General features: G+C 36.1%; 3 protein-coding genes across 4 annotated transcripts; all 3 read left to right on the top strand.

Annotated features, from left to right (window-relative positions):
• The first annotated feature begins 1,531 nt into the window (after nt 1-1,531).
• Nucleotides 1,532-5,239, top strand: LOC109171793 (1,4-dihydroxy-2-naphthoyl-CoA synthase, peroxisomal). Its single transcript, XM_019320867.1, has 9 exons — nt 1,532-1,922; nt 2,440-2,562; nt 3,236-3,337; nt 3,737-3,775; nt 3,894-3,992; nt 4,244-4,291; nt 4,464-4,559; nt 4,786-4,908; nt 5,033-5,239. The coding sequence occupies exons 1-9, from the start codon at nt 1,647-1,649 to the stop codon at nt 5,147-5,149; spliced, it is 1,023 nt and encodes a 340-aa protein (XP_019176412.1). The 5' UTR covers nt 1,532-1,646; the 3' UTR covers nt 5,150-5,239.
• A 1,574-nt stretch (nt 5,240-6,813) lies between these two features.
• On the top strand, nt 6,814-13,608 carry LOC109172080 (phosphatidylinositol 3-kinase, root isoform). 2 transcript variants are annotated; one of them, XR_002052688.1, is made up of 18 exons: nt 6,814-7,115; nt 7,206-7,314; nt 7,433-7,529; nt 8,027-8,185; nt 8,304-8,513; nt 9,053-9,231; nt 9,438-9,585; nt 9,774-9,869; nt 10,497-10,632; nt 10,769-10,890; nt 11,381-11,575; nt 11,665-11,835; nt 11,997-12,134; nt 12,425-12,579; nt 12,704-12,847; nt 13,001-13,148; nt 13,229-13,431; nt 13,464-13,608. XR_002052688.1 is itself a non-coding variant. In XM_019321245.1 (17 exons), exons 1-17 carry the CDS (start codon nt 6,995-6,997, stop codon nt 13,364-13,366), a joined length of 2,466 nt encoding a protein of 821 aa, XP_019176790.1. In that variant the 5' UTR covers nt 6,814-6,994; the 3' UTR covers nt 13,367-13,608. The 2 variants fall into 2 exon arrangements, 1 of the variants encoding a protein (XP_019176790.1); XM_019321245.1 differs by having other exon boundaries at nt 13,229-13,608.
• A 1,599-nt stretch (nt 13,609-15,207) lies between these two features.
• LOC109172049 (ADP-ribosylation factor 2) lies at nt 15,208-18,539 on the top strand. The gene is made up of 7 exons (XM_019321200.1): nt 15,208-15,328; nt 15,945-16,114; nt 16,494-16,564; nt 16,742-16,861; nt 17,884-18,002; nt 18,085-18,166; nt 18,273-18,539. The coding sequence occupies exons 2-7, from the start codon at nt 15,967-15,969 to the stop codon at nt 18,276-18,278; spliced, it is 546 nt and encodes a 181-aa protein (XP_019176745.1). The 5' UTR covers nt 15,208-15,328; nt 15,945-15,966; the 3' UTR covers nt 18,279-18,539.
• The last annotated feature ends 3,586 nt before the right edge of the window (nt 18,540-22,125 follow it).

Below are 22,125 nucleotides of genomic sequence, written 5' to 3'. Positions count from 1 at the left end.
CTAAAAATGAATCTGAAGGACACTACTTTAAAGTGTCTTTGATGATCTTTAATCTCTTTTATCACACAATCGACATACGATAAATTCACCGCGGACCCATTAATAAAATTGCATACCATTTGACAATCAAACAAGACCATTATTTTATCATAATGTCTATCCTTGGTAGGGACGGAGCCAAAGGGGGGCAGGGGGGTCAGCTCCCCCTCACCCCACCCTCACCGCATATATAATTTTTGTATGTATATATGTATATATAGTATATGTGTTAGTATTAGTAAAATAAAACTATTAGGTGTTAATGAAAGTTGATTTAGATGTATTGGTTGAGCACATATTGAGTTATTATGATGATAAAGGATAAAGGTTTGAATCTTGGCATTGACATATTTCTTTATAGTTGGCTTCAACAGTTTTTTTGACTCATTCCCTACGGTTTCAACACAGTCGCATTTTTAAGAAAAAAAATTCTGAATCCTTCGCCCCCCCCCTCCCCCCTCAACCGAATTTCTGACTCCGTCCCTGATCCTTGGCCCACGATAACGCTTCTTTCACAGCCATGGCCTCAGCAAGATGAGCATCATTCAAGCAACGAAATGAACTATTTTTAGCAGACAAGAAACTACCATCCCCATCTAGAACAACTACCACACCAAAATACCCATGATCAGAGTTAGGAAAAATGGCAGCATCTACAAACAATCTCACCACCCCTTCAATCACGTTAGGAAGAGTTACCAAAGAGGAGGGAATATTCTGACTAGTATGAACTTCCAAATTTCTTTCTTCAATTCTCACTAAATATAGTTTTAATCATTGTCTTGAAGCACCATTTGCGACTCCTCCATTTCACATGATTAGTGTGTCAAACACGTGGGGACACAATACGAATTTTCTCATGTAATTGTGAGTAATATTGAATGTATTTTGAAATTAACTATTATTTATTGACGTGATGTATTATAATTATAATTAATAATTAATTATAAATTAACTTTAATATGACTCAAAATGAGTAAATAGTATATATATATATATATGATAAAAGATGTGAAGAAAATCGCGGATACAAAATCAAAGTTCATGAATAAACACAATACATAGAGCAATAATACCAATATTGTCACGTTAGCATGGGTGTTCCATGAAAAATAGGGACACTATGTATTTTTAGAGACAAAAATATAATTTTAAAAGACCTCAGAAAAATAACAAAAAAAGTATAAAAAATTTCTATAACTAAGATATTTGAGTCTAAATTTATTTGAACTTTAAATTATTATATTCTTTAACAAAAATAAAAATATATCTATCCTTCAATAAAATCGCATTGAGTTTCCCTAATCACAAAAAAACACAACACACAAGATTTTACTTTTCATAATGCATATATCTGTTCTTTTTTTAAAAGAAAAATACTTGAACTTCTATTTTATACTCCAAATTTTTGACGTATATATTCTGGGCTTACCTGATAGAAAGAACCGATACTTATTTGTGATTCAGAAGGCGCCAAAATCCAAAAACTAAATTCCATTATCTTATCTGATCCGATCGTCCAATCATCAGTGACAGCACCACTCGCATTCCGCCATTGCTGCTCTTCTTCAAATTCCGTGGGAACCACCCACTCACTACGCCGAGCAATGTCGGGAGCATCAGAGAAGGCCCTCATCACCACCGTCACAAGGAGGGTGGCGTCCGTCGCCAATCACCTCCTGCCGCCGCAACCACCTCCCTGCTCTTCTCTCCCCTCAATTGGCTCCTCGAGTTGCAGCTCGTCCATCAACGACACCTACCACAGAGTTCACGGCGAAGTCCCCGCTCACGCGCCCGCTTGGAGATTGGTCCCTTCCGATGACTCCGGCAAGGACTTCACTGATATCATCTACGAGAAAGCCGTCGGAGAAGCCATTGCTAAGGTACTACAATGTGCTTGCCCTTACATATTTTGCATTTTCATTTTTCAATATGCTCTAGATGAAGCATGTGCTCCATCTCAACTGCCTCTTACGTGTGCGGTGGGTTAAGCAATACGTGGACCGTAGTAGAGATTGACCGACTTTGATACCAAATTGAAGCACGTCCTCCATCTCAACTAAAAGCCTAAGCGTATAGTTGGATTACATGGCTCAACAATGCTAAACCGGGCAATCAAAGAAAGGAATTCTATGTTTTTTTTATTGGGAAAGTTCAATTCACAACTTTTGTAATAAACTCTTGAAATTCAGTACAAAAGAAAAGAATTCAAGCTCATATTTGAGTATGATAGTTGATCAGTAGAAGGTTTAAGCATTTAAGAGTTGTAATTGTTGAGATAAACGAGAATAAGAATAGAAAATAATGGCAGAAAATAGGGAAAAATAAGATTTGTATAGCATTCTCTGGATTACAAAAAGATTCTGTTTCATATATTCTCGTTTTGTTTTCCTCTGACAGATAACCATTAATAGACCAGAAAGAAGGAATGCTTTCAGGCCTCATACAGTTAAGGAACTTATTCGTGCATTTAATGATGCCAGGGATGATGGTTCTGTGGGGGTCATCATTCTCACAGGGAAGGTAACTCTGTAATTCTACTAATTTCTCATATTTGATACAGAAAAAAGAAAGATGATCTATAATTTCATAGGTTTTCAACAATATCTAACTATTTGAAACAGTGTTGATTACACTACTGTCTGAGGTTGGGATTGCTGAAAATTGGGTTAAAGAAGAAATTTTTATTTATTTTTAGTGACAATGGAAACCTGCAACCACTACCGAGGGTGTGTATTTGTAAACCCAGTCTTATGACCTAGCCGGCAAAGGACATAAATCTGCTGGGAGTCAAACTTGTAACCTTGTAGAGTTGTAGTTATTAAGTTAACAGTTTGACCAACTTGGCTGGGTTTCCCCTAAAGAACAATTTTTTGATATTATGGAAAACAGTTTGATCCTTAACCTGTGATAAGTTTAAAAAGAGAAAAAGAAAGCCCTATGTTCTGGAAAGAGTGCCTATGCTTTTAACATTTTCTGTTGAAGATCTCTAAACTCTTTCCTGCCCTGATATGTACTGGTTCCTTTGTCATAGATGGACCTAAATGTGTGTGTGTGTTTTTCGTTCTTGCTTCACTAATTAATTGTTTGATTGATCTATTGGTTAAACATTTCAAGAGTCATCTTGTGTATGGCTTTTTAAATGCATGATTTGTTGATGAATTTATCATATTTGCCTTTATATGTCTTGCGGCAGGGGACTAAGGCATTCTGTAGCGGTGGTGATCAGGCATTAAGAAACAAGGATGGCTATGTAGATTATGAAAGTTTTGGCCGTCTCAATGTTTTGGATTTACAGGTACAGTATAATGATGTAATCTTGATGTTTAACTGTTTACATAACATTGAATTTGCTCCCCTTGGCTACATCTGCATCTAGACTATGTTACGTATTTCTTTTTATTTAGTGAATTCGATTTTCTTTTATAGTTTGATATGTCACCTCCTTAAATCCCGGGTTTTGGATTTATGAATTTAAACTCCAAAACTGAGCAAATGAAGTGTATACTTGAAATCATGACTGTTTTGTGATATAGTTACTAGCCTGACTGTTAGTGTTTGCCATTTTTCTGTCCTATTGACCTAGAAGTTGCCAAATGAGCAATAGGAGCCAGTGAAAAGCTTCACAACTAGTTTCACGTTACCTGCATCTGATTCATTACTTCATTTTGTCAAAGATTTTTGCCTTGAAATGCAGGTTCAAATTCGCCGTCTTCCAAAACCAGTAATAGCAATGGTAAAGTGTCACTTTTTGTCCCTCGTTCTCTTCATTTCTGCCATCAAAGCTTTGTTTTGGAGTACTATTTCTGAGATTCACTTTGGGAACACGCATCTCCCTCTTGTCCAAAAACAAGGTTGCAGGTTATGCTGTTGGGGGAGGGCATGTGTTGCACATGGTTTGCGATCTAACGATTGCAGCAGATAATGCTATATTTGGTCAGACCGGTCCAAAGGTTTTCTTTCTCTCGTTTCTTGGTTGTACATCTTATCTTACTTCCACCGCTATAGTATATCGAACAAAAATCCTTAAGCTGTGTTGAGCATATAATATAACAAAACATAAAATGTGCAATCCAACTATGAGCTTAGACTTTTAGTTGAGATGTATCACATGCTTCAATTAGTTGTACTAACCTGCCACCGGGGACATAAAATCTATCTGATGCCAAAATATATCCATTTTATGCTTATGTACAAATTGCAGGTAGGCAGCTTCGACGCTGGTTATGGAAGTTCCATAATGTCCCGTTTGGTGAGATTCAAATAGAAATATGTTTATTTGCACCATTTCTTTCCATTAAAGCAATTGTGAATATAAAACATATGTTGAGCTGAAGGTGACAAGGATGAATCAAATGGCTTAACCCTAACATGCATCTTTCTGTGAATTTCTGTTATCGATTTTCTTTTTGTTGGTTGGACAGGTTGGTCCGAAGAAGGCTCGTGAAATGTGGTTTTTGACAAGGTTTTATACCGCTTCTGATGCAGAGAAAATGGGACTTGTAAACACTGTTGTCCCGGTGAGTTCATCTATACCAAAATGGAAGAGTAACTGATATTCTCTTTCTAATTGCGCCAGTTGTGATCTATCAGAGTTTACTTGAAGAGATTAGCAGCACGTCTTTCTCATGAACAACGTTAACGTTTTTGTGTAGCAGAAGAAGAACTCTAGCGTTTTTAGTCATAGGTGCTGCTACGCTTTCTTAGCAAGCATTCACTAACTAACACAATCTAATCGTCTTTCAGTTGGAGAACCTGGAACAAGAAACCATCAAATGGTGTCGAGAGATCCTAAGAAACAGCCCGACTGCAATACGGGTGCTTAAATCAGCTCTCAATGCTGTCGATGATGGGCATGCTGGACTTCAGGTAAACTCTTTCTGGATTCAACTATACTGCCAGTTAAAAATAGCAAGAGATGCACTAGCTACTCAGTATCAGCAGGTGTCTGTGAATTGCTAAATATAGTTTACTCTTCATGAATGCCATTCAGGGGTTGGGAGGGGATGCAACTCTACTATTTTATGGAACTGATGAAGGCAATGAGGGGAAGAATGCCTATGTGCAGCGCAGGCCACCAGATTTCTCTAAATTTCCCAGATTACCTTAGTGTCCTAATTTCTGTATGGTGAAAATAACTTCTGTATTCTGTATTCAGTTGTAGTGAAGTGATAAAACAAATTATGTTTTTTTTTTTTTTTTTGGTGACGAGCGAACCCTGCAACCACTACTTGAAGGTCTGTACGGGGTAAACTTAGTTCCTGTGTAATAGTCAGCAAACTGTACAGGAGAGACACACCATACTAGGAAGATGTGTGACGGACTCGCCTAGGGGGGGGGGTGCTTTTTTTTTTTTGTTTTTTTTTTTTTTTTTAATGAAGTGCAACCACTACTTGAAAGTCTGCATGGGGTAAACTTAGTTCTTGTGTAATAGTATGCAAACTGCACAAGAGAGACACACCATACTAGGAAGATATGTGTGACGGACTCGCTTTTGGGGGGGGGGGGGGGGGGGGGGGGTCAAAAAACTCTAACCGAGTTAGTCAAACAATTGGTTTGATAATCACAATGTTCTAAGTTTGACTTTTTGTGGGAGTTGCCTATTGTCCTTTTCGGTTTGGTATACATCTTTATAGTTCTTTGTCGATTAAGGTCATACAATGGACTTCACGCATAACGCGCACTTGAGTAGCGATTGTGGACTTTCCTATAGATCTTGGTGGGTTCATCTTAGAGAGTTAGTGGTTGTTTAAGATTATTTTACTTTGGACCTTATGTGTTCACTAGGGTAATATAATGCTTGTGGTAGCATATAGTAGATGGAGGTGTTCTAATCTTTGTAGAAATTTTGATTAAAGGTTTAGTAAACATTGCCTCAAGTCCTCAACAAATATGTTTATCAATTATTTTGTATTTATCATGTTTAATATGTTTTTCAAGTAAAAGTCTAATCATGTTTTGTCAGTATATAAGACAAATTATTAAACATAACATTGTTTAAGAGTATTCTCAACCGTTACGATTTTTGAAGAGTTTTTACAGGTGTAAGTAGGAAAGAAAATATGAAAGGGGAGAGAAAAAATAAAGAAAAACAAAGGTTTGACAAAAAAAAAAAAAAAACATGAACTATTACGTGCCCGCTAGGTGTATTCAGGGGTGTGCCTTCCATCCTCCACGCGGGACCGACTCATCTGTCAAAAATCAAGGTTTTGTTGGGTTTTTTTTTTTTTTTTTTTTTTTTTTTTTTTTTTTTTTCTATTCTATATCCTACACATCATCTTTGTTTTTTCAAAAACCTAACCACAAATCATGGTGGGGATACTATAAGTTTTAGTAATTGTTTCTAGTATGAGTATGACTGTTAAATTTCAATAAACAAAACTTTTAGTTTTATATCATTAAAAATTATTTGATTATTAGTAATTGCCTTACACGAGTAATCCCCCATGTAACTATCCATGGATGAATAGTGGACGATGTATATATAAAATTATCAATGTGAACTCGAACTTGTTACCATATTTCTCACTATATATTTTTATTAGTTGTTAAATTGCAGAGTTAAACAATAATTGTTCGGTAGTTCCATTTATTTCGCTGGTTAGTCTTCTTAATTATTTTTACATCTCGTAATATTAAAAAATGGCTATATTTTGAAAAAGTTTAATTGTTTATAGGAGGAATGTTGTAATAAAAGAAGAATAGGGGTGCCATATAAAATTAGTTATAAAATACAAGGTCCAAAAGGAGAATTAAATAGGCTTCCAATACCACGTTTCTAATGCCGTGAACTGAAAGTTTTATCAGCTCTCTCCGACCCGACGTACGACAGAGTTTCCGACGTCAGAGGGTTTATTTGAAACCCAATTATACTTTAAATCGTCGATTTTCACGGTAATGCATACAAAACCATGAAAACCTCAGCTTCTAAAGTCTGAACCCTAATCAAATTGTAATGAAAACAATGAGTGGAAACGAGTTCAGGTTCTTCCTATCATGCGACATCAATCTTCCGGTCACGTTCCGGATTGAACGTCTCGAAGGAAAATTGCCTCCACCTAAGCTCCCCGGCTCAGGTTCTGTTAATTTATAGCACTGAGATTCGCCTACAAACATTGAATTGCAGGAGAGGTTCAGTTAATAGTTGTCTTGTTTCGATTTCTCAGATGGTGTTGATACTATGATGAATGCAATCGACGATAGGAAGCCCGAGTTGTATGTAGAGAGCACATTGTACATCGATGGCGCTCCCTTTGGACTTCCCATGAGAACTAGGTTTCAGTTTTGATGATTTGCTCCATATTTTCTGTGTTTAATTCAACGTCAGTGAAATAATTGAGTCTCTGTTTAGATAATTCAGTGTTCATGAAGATTTTTATTTTTATTTTTGTAGGCTGGAATCAAGAGGTCCATCTTACTGCTGGAATGAGCTTATCACATTGAGTACAAAGTATAGAGACCTAACTGCAAATTCACAGCTTGCACTTACTGTGAGTGAATGTGTTTTAGTTATATATCACATCTATTTTGGCAAAAAATCCAACGTTTTTGTAGCTTGTAGACACTTCTTTATTGATTGTAATTCGAGTCATTGGATTTGGTTGCATGACTCAATTTTTAGCATGCTTTCAGAATCCAGGATTTCATTTTCATCATTTGTTTCTGGGCATTCAAACTTGTTTTGCTTTCTTTGTGGAGTAAGTTTAATCACTGCAACGATGAGAAACATTTAGATAGTGTAAAGCAATATCCCATGCTTTATAGTAGCATATATAAGTATAAATAGCTGAGATACTTTTTTCTTAAAAAGCAGGTATAAGGTATTCTAAATGGTATGTGGAAATCCTACATCATGTTTCCTTTTGATATTTTCTTCAGGTGTTATTGATTTTGCACCAAAGAAGCTCTTGTTCTAATGATAAGATATTAAGATGACAGCTGTAGTGTGCTTTTGTTTAGTTATTATTATTTTGTTCTGCTACTGCAGGTTTGGGATGTTTCATGTGGAAAGAGCGAGGGAGTAATTGGTGGGGCTACCATACATCTTTTTAACATGAAAAAGCAACTGAAAACAGGGAAGCATAAGCTTAGACTTTGGTCTGGCAAAGAGGCAGATGGGTCTATTCATACTACAACTCCTGGAAAGGTTTCCTTCAATCTTTTTCCTATGAGTGCTTTTTGTTAATTTCTTAAGTTGGGTTGATTGCTTAATTTTATTAGCTTTTACAATGGCATAAGGCCTAACCATTGCTTGACTCCAATAGGTTCCTAAGGAGGAACGTGGGGAATTGGAACGCTTGGAAAAGCTTGTGAATAAGTATGAGCGTGGACAGATACAACGAGTTGATTGGTTGGACCGCCTTGCTTTCAAATCCATGGAGAAAATCAAGGAACGAGAGAACAATAAAAATGGGAGTTCTCATATATACCTGGTTATCGATTTCTGCAGTTTTGAACACAGAGTTGTTTTCCAGGTAGCTCTTCATTTTAAGTAATAGTTAAACATATACTATTTTATAAATTGAAGCTTTTGTGAAAATTACTATATTATATTCATTGATGTATCTTTCCCATGTAAATTAATAATCACTGTTAGGTTCATATTATATACTTATTAAAGATTAAAGATATAGCTTATGTGGGGTTGTTCTTTTTTTTTTTTTTTTTTTGGGTAGCATATTGATGATGATTGGTTATGTATTAACTAGATAATTATGGATGCTAATTTAAATTTTTATTTGCCAGTTGGTTGTATTTGGTTTTGAGTATGAATGTTAATGCTCACACTGTTTTAGTGCTACTGAGTGTACCAATATGCTACTACTGCGTAGAATTTTTTTTATTGCTTAAAAAAAGTGCAAAGTAATTCCTCACTAAAATCTTTTATTGTTTTTTTAAAAAGAATTTTTTATTTTTATAAATTTTAAATTTTTTCCTGAGTTTGAATGTTAATTATTATTGCAATACAAACTTCAATACAAATGTTATTCACGCATTTGTAATTGCTATATAGGAGTCAGGAGCAAATTTCTTACTACCATCTCCTATAGCTTCAACAAATGAGCTGGTTACTGTGTATGACCCAGAGGTTGGAAAGATAAATCCCTCAGAGCATAAGCAGCTAAAGCTTGCAAGGAGCTTAAATCGTGGAATCATTGACAGAGATCTTAAACCAAGCTCTACTGAAAGAAAGTATGCTCTAAATAAGAATCAAAATCTATATGCACTAATAGAGGTTTAGATAATAGTACTATTCTTATAATTTGATAATGCCATTTTTAATTTTTTAAATTTTGAAAGTTTTATTGTACCCAAGTTTTCAGTTTTTCTCAATTTTGCATTGTCGTGTTCCTTCTCTGTGATGGAAACTAATGAGCAAAGCTATACATGGTTTATAGATCAATACAAAGAATATTAAAGTACCCACCAACAAGGGCTCTGAGTGGAGATGAGAGGCAACTATTGTGGAAATTTCGTTTTTCATTAATGTCTGAGAAGCGTGCTCTGACAAAATTTCTCCGTTGTGTTGAATGGAGTGATGTTCAGGTATTAATTCAAGGCCTTTTCTCCAATGCATACTCTCAATCCTTTCTTGATCCTGAGACTGGAAAGATTAGACTGCTAAATGAGAAAATTTTACCCTGCCTCCTTAAATATGATTTGCACACTTAAAATTACCCCGCAGTAAGATTGAAGTCTATAAGACTAAGGAATATATGCTTATCTGCTTGCAGGAAGCAAAGCAGGCGTTAGAGCTAATGCACAAGTGGGACACAATTGATATGTGTGATGCATTGGAACTTCTCTCTCCCCTTTTTGAAAGTGAGGAGGTTAGTATTAGATATACCTTAACAAGTGTTTTTACTTTATCACTTTGAGCATGGATGATGAAGCTAAGGCAAGTGGTGCTCTGAAGATGATATTTTAAAGCATTTGTACTATGGGCTTTAGATTAAGATCCATGGAGAAATAATTTCTCAACCCCGGATGTGTTGCCATTGATTTCCCATTCTTCTTATTAAGAGTATTCTTCAGCAGAACTTGTTAGTTTTGCAACAAGGAAAAATATTTGCCCTATGATTTACAGAAATCACTACTATAAAGATGCAAGCCATTTTATTGAACGGGTCTTTCTTTTTGAGGTTTTAGATTTCCTTTTTTATGGGGTACATATCTAGTTTTTGTGGGTCTTATGTTCACATGCTATTATTGCAATATACGGAGTACTTGTTATGTATCGAGTTTCCTTATTGCATCAGAGCTAGTTCCCTATCACAAGTATGTTGCTAGTCATTTCAACAATATGCTTTTCCATTGCAACTGGTACCATGCTTCTAGGGTAGGTGTAATTTGAGTTTGAGATGAATGGTTGATCTGGCTAGAAATTCCATGCATTTTGTTGATCTGTATACATGGAGCTCTTTATGCATCATTTTTTTTTTTGAATGGTTTTATAGGTCCGTGCCTATGCTGTCAGTGTTCTTGAAAGGGCTGATGATGAAGAGCTTCAATGTTACCTTCTCCAGTTGGTTCAAGCTCTTCGATTTGAGCGCTCTGATAAATCTCGTCTTTCTCATTTCCTTGTGCAGCGATGTATGCTTCCTGTAATAAACATCAAAATCTTCTAGGACTGTTTTATTGGGGGGAGGGAGTTGGTGGGGGGGGGGGGGGGGGGGTGAGTGCGTTTGCTGCTTCTAGAATTGTGCTTCACCATTTTAATTCTTTGCAGCATTACGCAATATCGAGTTGGCCAGCTTTCTTCGTTGGTTTGTTGCAGTAGAGCTGCATGATCCTGCATATGCAAAACGCTTTTATTGCACATATGAAATTCTGGAAGAGAGCATGTTGAAGGTTTGTGATTTCCATTTTTTGAAATATACTGCTTAACTGTATCATATATAAGGCCTTTATTAGACTACTTTAGCACTATTTTCTAAAAAATTTTAAGAGAGCATTTCATTGAATTCCTTCAAGAAAAATGCTTCAACATATTGATTATGGATAATATATAGAATAGAATCCATGGGGCTTTTCTCTCTTCATTGCATTGGAGTCGCCACCTTAATCTCTCCCAACGTCTGTTGCATTTACTAAAATACGGGCTTTTCACTTGCACTGAAGAGCGAGGGGGATCCATATTTATAATTGCTGTATAAAATTGAAATTTTGAAAAAGTCACTTTTAAAATAATTTATAAATATAATCAGTCTACTCTTACCACAAACTGAAAATAAAGTGGATGTTATATATGACAAAGGAAGTATGTTATGGAGTAATTTGCAACTCTAGATTCCCCAAGTGTTAATGTTGTATAATTACTATTATTTTGTGTAAACGGCAGTTGGGAGGAAGTGTAAATGGAGATGAAGATGGTTTTAAGTTATGGCAGAGCCTGGTGCGGCAGACTGAATTGACAGCTCAACTATGTTCGATAATGAGAGATGTAAGAAATGTCCGTGGTGGGACACAGAAGAAGATTGAAAAGCTTAGGCATCTTCTTTCTGGCCTTCTTAGTGAGCTTACTTACTTTGATGAGGTGCTTTTATTTTCGAACTTTCTTATAAATTTAGCTCTAGAACCTGTGCCATCAAGCATCTAATGAATATCATGATGGTGTGTGTTCAGCCAATACGATCACCTCTCACCCCAGGTGTACTGATTAGTGGGATCATTCCATCAGAGTCATCAATATTCAAAAGTGCATTGCATCCACTACGACTAGCATTCCGAACAGCAAATGGTGGATGTTGCAAGATCATTTTCAAGAAGGGCGATGATCTTCGGCAAGACCAATTGGTATATGCTCTATATTAATAGCACATTGTATTTGAAAGATCTTTTTGATTATTTGGTGGTTTGTCGAATGATGCCTGTCCTGTTCCTTCTTCACTGCTGCTCAAGTCAGTGTGAGATTGATATAGAATAACAAGGTAAAATAATGATTGTGGTTGTTGCAGGTTGTTCAGATGGTGTCTCTTATGGACCGACTGCTCAAACTGGAGAATTTGGATCTGCATCTAACTCCATACCGAGTTCTGGCAACTGGACATGATGAAGGCATGATGGAATTCATACCATCAAAGTCATTGGCGCAGGTAACCTTTGTATCATTTCCTGATTTTTCCTCTTTACTTTCATTATTTATCTTTTATGGAATATTATTTTGGAGGAATCACAGACATGAGAGGGAGGCATCTTATTTTTTTTTCTGGAATTGTGGCTATGTATTTTCTACTGAGCATTTGCATAGACATCTGTAGTAATATTAAAAGCCCACAAATAAATTTCAGATCACTAATCAAAATGGTTTATGTTTAGGCATGGGTTAGCGGCCCTACAACAATTCATATTATAATAACTAACGATAATCATTAATTGTTTCCAGATTCTCTCTGAACATCGCAGCATCACAAGCTATCTGCAGAAGTGGCACCCTGATGAGGATGGACCATTTGGCATTACATCCACATGTCTTGAAACATTTATTAAAAGCTGTGCTGGCTACTCAGTTATCACTTACATATTGGGTATTGGAGACAGGTGAGTTTCAGTAAATTGGAACTGCCCAAAAATTCTTGCTTGTTGTGCCAACACCCAACCTTTTCTTTTACTGAATACTCAATGAACATACATCAGGCACTTAATGAACTTTCTTGGTTTGCAGGCATCTTGACAACCTTCTACTCAGAGATGATGGCAGACTATTTCATGTTGATTTTGGTTTCATTTTAGGCAAAGATCCAAAGCCCTTTCCACCCCCTATGAAGCTTTGCAAAGAAATGGTTGAAGCTATGGGTGGAGCAGAAAGGTATTAATTCTAGCATTTTTTTTAAAAAATAATGCTTATTCTCATTACAAAAAAAAAAACGATGTTCTGAATATATATCTCCTGGTAGATACAGTGACCCTATGCTTGAGAAAGCTATTGTTTGAAACCCTTTATTACTTCTCCAATTTGCAGCCAATACTACACGAGGTTCAAATCCTATTGCTGTGAAGCATACAATATACTCCGGAAATCAAGCAACTTAATATTGAACTTGTTTCATCTAATGGCGGGTTCCAATATCCCAGATATAGCTTCTGATCCTGAAAAAGGCATTCTTAAGGTGGCTTCTTCTCAATTATCTTCTCTTATTATTGGCTACGCTTTCCTCTCCTTCTGACCTGGGTTCTCTGATACGTGTAGCTTCAAGAGAAGTTTCGATTAGACTTGGATGATGAGGAGTGCATACATTTCTTCCAGGACCTCATCAACGAGAGTGTCAGCGCATTATTCCCACAAATGGTTGAAACCATTCACCGCTGGGCACAGTATTGGCGGTGATCTATGGCACAATTGTTACTTGTTAGGTTTCTGCAAAGACCACGGCTTTATTAACTTCACTAGAACTTAAGTAAAAAATCCATCTGCTCACTTCCCTCTATCCCAGCTTTGATATGGCTTTCTTTCTACAACTGTATATAGACTTTGTTGCCCTACTAATTGCTACACCATTAGTTTGAGAATATAATGTAATTATTAGTTAAAACCTTATCAGTTATACCATATCATGAAATCACAAAAAATACTCAAATGTAATATTTAAGATTTTAGTATTATTGCCGCATTTACCTCAGTTCTCTCTTTTCCTTTCTCACTTTTCTATTTTCTTTTATATTTACCAATTATTTTTCTCTCCAAAGAAACAGAAAAATTTTCAAGTTAATACTCATATATGTCTTTGAATCAAGTCGACTAGCTTTATGAAACATGATAAGTTTATACTTGTGTTGGTGTAAAATTGATGTACTACAACCCCAACTTCTGTTATAGACCTATAGGCTTAAGTGTATAATAGAGTTCGAACACTTTTTTGGAAATACATAGTGTTATTTACCATTTCTTGGTACCAACGAGAATCTAAGAAAATTGTAACAACTCCAAATGTTCACTTAGTTGTCGGGGAGGTGCCCGCGTGGATTTAGCTTAATGGTTCAGTAGATAAAAATCTCAACGGCAGCAGTGTCCAGTATGAGTATTATGTCTAAAGTGGAAGTGGGCATATCTCTTATACACACCGGCATTTGACTCTGTCTACGGTGAGCCATTGAGTCACTGTGATTTACATCCTTTCAAATCCTAAATGCTCTGTCAGGCTGGAGTGCAGAGACCTTTAAAGTTGGGAGAAGAAGTTGTTGGAGAGGTTAGCTAGCATCTTGAGTGGTTCGGTTGGTCAGTTGACCTTCCACATACTTAGATGCATATACTTTAGCTTGTAGAGCCTATTATTAACCCGTGCCTATAATTAATACCGTAGCATATTAGCATAAAAAATATGATTTTTTTTTAAAAAACTTAGGTGATCCAACTTCGCTAAACTAATCCTAAACCCAAATAACCCCGCCCTTAGAGCCTATGTGGAGGTAAATTGCGAGTCGCACAATCAGGCTATCAGTTAGATCTTTGTCTTTATGTGTGCACAACGGATCTAATTCAGACCTTCCAACATCTTAAACTTTTTTTCCATACATGCTTTCAGTGGGTAATGTTTTATTATTATTATTATTATTATTATTATTATTATTATTATTATTATTATTAATATTATTAAATATATATTTTTTAATGTACAGCTACACACATGGTATGTTTGTTGCACCAAGTACTATAAGAACCAATATTAATAATATTCAATACAACATAAATAAAATACATAATTTTTCATGAATGTCTAGATGAGAAGGCACGAGTCTTTGCTAATTTAATAGAAAAAGTGATAGGTAAGAATATCTCTTTCAATAGGGTAGTGAAACTAGTGACTATGCCAGCAACATTTACTATTAATAGGGCAGAGTCCATTTTTCCTATTGAAGATGGCTTTCCCCTTTCTAGATGTCAAAAACCAGAATGTTTTCCAAAAAAAAGAAAAAAAGAAAAAAAAAAAAGATGTCAAAAACCAGTGTGAGAAAGACTAGTCTGCCCTTAGAATCTTTGAATTCGGACCAAGAAACCACTCGTCTGACGTGGCGAAACACGATTGGATGGATAGCGTACCTGAATCAACCAACGGTAGATCATGCAACAACCGCTGAACATGGTGGCATTTCCGTGAATACAACCGAAAATGCCATGGCAACGCTGTAATTTCACCTCACCCGTCTCCCTTTATTTAATTGCCTCTGATTTCCTGATTCTCAGCCTTCGATATTACGCGTTGATCGCAAGGCTTCATTTCTCCCTTTGGCTCTGTCTCTCTCTCTCTCGCGTTTTCTCTCACTAGATCCCTCTTTCATAAGCTTCTCTCAGGTAAGCTTCAATCGTTATACGCAGATCATGTGTGTTATATAGGTATCGTATATCTATGCTTGCTTTTGCTATTTATTTTATTTATTTTTCCTGAGAAGTGCGCTTCTCGTTTGATACCGAGGTGTTTGTGTTTGATTCGTGAATTGTAATGCTTGATGAATCGCGGATGGATTCTTCAGTTTTATTTGGAATTCGTTTTATGTGAAAAAAAGCTGAAATTGATTGGCTTTTAGCTAAATTGAATTTGATTTGAGGTTGTTTGTTTCAGATTCAGAGATTTGTGATTTCTGATTAAACTCTACCTGTAACATCAATTAAATTTTTGTTTTTGTACCCCGATCTAACGATTGGTGTGTGAATACGATGTGATCTCCTGGGTACTTGTATTACTGCTGCTTATGAAACTGTGAATTAGAGAATGAGATCCAGCAAGTTCGATTCTGTTTTGTTGAGATGGATTAGAGCTGAGTTACTACTGGGAAAAAATTTATATGCTTGTGCATTTTGTTTTTGTTAATCAGATCCATTGATTTACTTATATTTGACATCAAATTGCATGCGATTTTGTATCCTTGATCTGATTTTGTGATTTGTGATTTGATGTGATGATATATAGGGATCATCAGGAAGAAGGAGAAATGGGGCTGACATTCACCAAGCTCTTCAGCAGGCTTTTTGCCAAGAAGGAGATGCGTATTCTGATGGTTGGTCTTGATGCAGCTGGTAAGACAACCATATTGTACAAGCTCAAGCTGGGAGAGATTGTGACTACCATCCCTACCATTGGTATGGTCTTTAACCAAGATGCTCTTTGAAGTTTTCTTTTCTTTATATTAAGTGTGGCTTTTACACATCTCTAATACACTTTGACAGCTTGAGATAGTTCCTAGGGTTGATTGTTTTCCATTTGTCTTGGTTATCATGCATTATGCTATCACTTGGATATGTTCATATGAATATTAAATGGCTTTGACATGAAATATTTACACTTTGTGAAAGTATATAGCTGCCGTGGAGGAAGTTTCCTAATTGATTTCCCCAATTTATCTCATTATTCTCCATACGATCTTACAATATTTTCATTGCATTTGCATTCAGCTTTTATGTGATCACATCTCACTCTGGTGGTTTTGATATAGCTCTTGTAATAATCAAATTCCTGCAGGTTTCAATGTGGAGACTGTTGAATACAAGAACATCAGCTTCACAGTTTGGGATGTTGGAGGCCAGGACAAGGTATGTTAAGTTCTATCTTCTCTTTTCAACAGTTAAATCTATTTTTCTATTTTATACAATACACATGTTTTGAGAACTATTACTTCAATATATTTAAGTACAAGTAAACTGTATGTGTTGCAGTGCAATCTCTTAATTGATTTATTATGTCTTCTTCTTTCAATTTTCCCTTGGCAGATCCGTCCATTGTGGAGGCACTATTTCCAGAACACACAAGGTCTCATCTTTGTTGTTGATAGCAATGATAGAGATCGTATTGTGGAGGCAAGAGATGAATTGCACAGGATGTTGAATGAAGTAAGATGCTTCTCTTATATGCCTATGTATCATTGTATTGCTGTGAGAATGCTCATTTAAGCTTCTAAAACTGGAAGTTATTGATGCTTAGTTAAGTTTTTAGTTGTCACTGCTTGACATAATGAGGTAATATTAGTTAAGAACTGATCAAAATGTGTAAAAGACACCTCAGGAAATTAGGGAGTTATTTTGTAGTATTTGATTATTGACAATATTAGTGTTTAGGGATCACACCCTGAATTCATGAATTTGATTATTATGATTTTATTATTTCTTCAGTTATCTATCATGCTGTCTATTAATTTTTGTACGTGTTGAAGCCATGACATTTTGACGCATGAAATGATAATTTATAGCATGATTAGCTTGGTCGTTATTGTGTAGTTGAGTTAGTGCCATAATAATATGCACAATTAATTTGATAGGGTACTGGTGCTAGTTTTTAGCATAGGCAATGGCATATAGTGTAGCATAATTAGGATGACAGGTTGTAATGTTAAATTTTCATTTCTATCATAAGGATTTACTTTCTTGGAGAACAAAAAATTTTTTGATCACAAATAATCGCCACTTTTTAAAGATTGAGAACAAAAAAAAATTTGATAACAAATAATCTCCACTTTTTAAAGATTGAGCATACTTTTGCTAGAGTGCATGCGGAAAGAGAGGGGTGACTGGAGAGGAGGAAGAATGAGAGAACTAAGAATGAGAGAACTTCAGTGCTCTCTCAGCTCGGGGATTTTTCTCTCTCTCTTCATTTGATTAATTTAAAGAGAGCCTTAGTTTTCTTTTTTAAATGTCAAAGACCTTGTAGTTTAGCTGCATAAGCTTGGGACTCTAGGTAAAAGGTGTTATAAGTTCAACTCTCATCCACCTCAAATGTACCAAAAGAAAAATTTAAAAAATTAAAGAGATGTTTGGGTAATATATACCTAAAATGGATAAGATATTCGGCCAGATCTGGAAAGCTTGGATTGTATAAAGTTTATTTGTCTAACATTGTTACTCATATATTGTTCTAGGATGAGCTCCGTGATGCTGTGCTGCTTGTATTTGCTAACAAACAAGATCTTCCAAATGCAATGAATGCTGCTGAGATCACTGATAAGCTTGGTCTCCACTCTCTCAGGCAGCGCCACTGGTATAGTTTCCTAAATTTTAGTCCTTTGGTTATTTTCTTTTCTTGGATTAGTGTATTTATGTTGTGCCTTTTCTGTTTGCAGGTACATCCAGAGCACCTGTGCAACCTCTGGAGAAGGTCTTTATGAAGGGCTTGATTGGCTTTCCAACAACATTGCCAACAAGGTAATTGGAACACGATATTGAAGCAAAATTTCTATTCCCAACTCATCAAAACATGATTGAGGATGAAATTCATAACATGATATTGCAATGTGCTTTTATTTTACAGGCCTAGACAGGTAAAGAATTCTCTCGTGGGTTGATCCTGGATGCAGGCGGGTTTTTATCTAGTTTCTTTCCCCAAGTCGGTGTGGTTATGAACATCCTTTTAAAGGCACTTATAATCTTTGTAGGACTTTGAAATGGCTTTTTGTAGTACAAAGAGTTGGATATATGTAATTTCATGTCTAGATTTGAGTACAATGTTTTGAATTTGTAAACGATGATTAATTTGTTGCGTCTGTTAATGGTTTAGCACTTTGATCTTGCTGTTTTCTGAGTTGCCTTTCCTGCAATTTGCTGGCTTTTGGAATTGACATGGGTCATTGGTAATTGGCAATTTACGATGGTGTTCTTTTGAAGAATTATCTGCGGCCCACTTTACATTTAAGATTGTCCTTATTTAGGTGCTCGTTATGCTGTGCATTAGTATGCACCATGCATGGTGCATACGGATGCCAAAACGATTTTATTAAAAAACGCGTGTCTCCCCTTTTAAAAAAATTCAGGTTCGATTCCCAGCAACAACATTATATTGTTCATTCATTCTGGAATTTTAGTTCAAAGATTATGGAATTATAGTTCATTGATTATGGAATTATAGTTCATTGATTATGGAATGGTAGTTCATCGATTCTGAAATTTTAGTTTATAGATTATGGAATTTTAGTTCATTCATTCTGAAATTTTTAGTTTATAGATTAGATTATGGAATTATAGTTCATCGATTATGGAATTATAGTTCATCGATTATGGAATTTTAGTTCATATGTTGGGAGACGCGCGTTTTACTAAAACGACGTCATTTTTGCATCCGTATGCACCATGCATGGTGCATACGGATGCACAGCATAATTTGTTGTGCTTTGCATAAAGTTGGTAAATGTTTTGTATGTTGGATGCAAAATGAAAATACAACATACAAAATGTTATGCTGTGTTTTTTTTTTTAAATGAGATGCGCGTTTTTAGTCAAAACGACGTTGTTTTGCAACTGTGTGCACTATGCATGATGCACACAGTTGCACAACATAACTATTGGGTAATACTTGATAAAATCCACGCGACTTACTCTCAGCCATCTTGGATCACATGGTTATTGGCATATATAATTTTTACTTAAAAGTTTATTATATGCAAAATTTTAATATAGTATCTAAACCAAAGTTGTATTGTAAGTATATAACAAAACTAAAAATCATATTTAGATCTCACATATTATACATGATATTGTTTATACAGGGTGTAGTACGTATACGGGCGCATGCAAGGACCGGGTTCTTAGAGACGAGTCGGGAAGCTCCAGTCTTGCCTTGTGCCAAAAGTCCCTTTCACGCTACATTTAATGCACTATATATAGGGGGTAAAAGTAGGTATCTTCAGGCTCTCGGCATGACGGGCACGTGACGAGCATGCACCGAGCATTTAGCAGGGCGCATGGTTGGTTGCCACGCGGCATCCATAGCCTGACCTCTCACGGGCTTAAGGGCCCCCATACAACCAGTTCCCGACCGTTACCATGTGGTCGCCCTGATCACTCGGCGCTTGGCGCCCGGGAAGGCAGAAGGTCGGAAAGTACACCCTCGGACGACCGGTTGACCCAGGCAGGGCAGGGTATGAACGCTCTAACCGGGAAGAAGGCGGACGCCGGTCGTGGAACCCGGAGCCCGGGGGGTATATCCCTATCAATACAGTAGTACGTGTTGCAAAATTTGGGGTGAATCAAGCTAAGGACCACATGCACCACCATGATGATAAGTAGGCTATGTTTGACAAACTTGTCTGAAATGCTAGCTAAAAATTGAAAAGTTATAAACTAGAAGTGGAAAACTGAAGAACGGTTAAGCTAGTGATTAAATATATAAAAAAAAATAATGACATCTTCATAAAATTTAAATAGTTTTAAATTTAAATATGTTTGTTTACATATTAAAATTTAATATTTTGAAATTAAGGGGATGTATTCAATCATGACTTTTTTGGCTCCGTCCCGAGCTTCCGTCGTCGGCCTTGGCATTAGACCACTATCTATGCATGTATTTTCAGCCTGGACTCTCGAATCTTTTGCTCCTCGGGTGGTGTCATATAGAGTTTACTTTTATGAACTTTAAAACTTTGGAGGTATTCAATTCAAATTTTTAGAGTCTTTAAAAGTCAGGTGGTATTCAGTCAAGATGAGTCTTTAAAAGTCATGTGGTATTCAAAAAATTATGAACTTTTGTAGACTTTTTTTTTTTTTTTTTTAAAGCAACGGCCAAATATTATTACTGTAAATGCATAATAATGAAGTCAGGAGGGACAGAATCCCAATACATAGTGGAACTGTAGTTTGAGACCTTTGAAGCTAAAGAATGAGCTAAAATATTTAAACATTTAGGAACCTAAAGTAAAACGCATAAAGTAAAGGTTGCCATGATAGCTTTGCAATCGTGAATAACAACACCCACATACGCTCTGGGTTGGGTAGAGTTATTGGTAAAATAGTTCCGTAGAGTCGAACAATCCGTGAAAAGAAAGTAACTTCTATAATCTATGTGTTCTTTAGTCAAGACAAGGCTTCCTTACAAGCTAGCGCCTCTACCGTGATCACACTTTCACAATACGGGAGCTGTCCATTTGTTGCCGCAATAAAGCTACCCGTTTCATCTAGAAGAACAGCACCAAATGTTGTCGTGCCTGATCCAGGTTTCCAAGCAGTGTCGAAGTAACATTTCAAGCCAGCTGGTGGAGTATTTTGCTGTTGCTGTTTCAAACAAAAAAAAAAAAAAAAAAAAAAAAAAAAAATCATTTGTTGAGGAGCGGTGCCACTAACGGCACCGTTATTCTAGGCCCACGTTTTGGACCTGTGTCCACCTCATAATTTGCCCTAATTTTGACTTATATGACTACTATTAGCTTTTCGATTTGGTTTAACAATTTGATTAATTAGCTTTTGGTAACAACTTATTGTTCCAAAACTCTAAAATTCAAAAACATGCTCAAAGTAACTTTTTCGATTAGTTTTTTGAGAAGTCATTTTGCATGTAACCACAAACCAAATTAGCTAGCTAATAGCTATCGGCTAATAATAACTATTTATCAAACACACCTTCTATGTAATTGCTTGTTGATTATTATTCATGATTTCTTTATAAGGTTTGTATTTGTTTTTGTTAATGAGAGTAGGGATACTTAGCTTTAATTTGATGGTTTCAAAACCTTCCCTGAACTCTTCGACTTTATCATCTAGGGACACTAACACACTATCGAAGCTCTCCCGTTTGAGATTTTTGTATGCCTCTATTAGGTAAGAAATCTGCAAAGCTGATATAAGCCAAAGAGCCCAGCCAGCCATTTCATTTTCAGCCTTTAAACAAAATCAAAATCTCATAACGCCGGCCAGGCCACAGACAGAAAAGCTAGCTTAGCTTAGGTAAAAGAAATTAAGTCGAGTTTTTCATACTTAACCACAATTAACATCGTTACAGGATTAACACTAATTACATACACACATACATGCATAAGCAAACACAACAAAATATATACTAAAATCTGTGAAACAAAAACACTGGTAATCAACTAAACACATCAAAATCTGTAGTCAATATTGAGTAGGTGCAAAAGGAGAATAAACTAATATGACAGGCATTTCAATTCCCTCCCTGGCCTGCATAGATGGTTGCAAAATCTCTTCGATCGGTAATATATAAGACCCTCCCTCAAATTAAACTATGAACAGTTCCTCCAACAAACGTTGTTGGATAGCAAGTAGTTCGGGATCCTCATTCAAACCCATATCATCATCATTATCATCAGTGCCGCCATTATTATTCTCCCCTTGCATAGATTGTTGTTGTGCCAAAATCTGCTCCGTAGGCGGTGGAG

This window comes from Ipomoea nil, unplaced genomic scaffold, assembly GCF_001879475.1.
Source record: "Ipomoea nil cultivar Tokyo-kokei standard unplaced genomic scaffold, Asagao_1.1 scaffold0382, whole genome shotgun sequence".
NCBI classification, from domain to species: Eukaryota; Viridiplantae; Streptophyta; class Magnoliopsida; order Solanales; family Convolvulaceae; genus Ipomoea; species Ipomoea nil.
The sequence above is the reverse complement of the archived record's forward strand: the minus strand, read 5'-3'. Positions and strand labels throughout refer to the sequence as shown.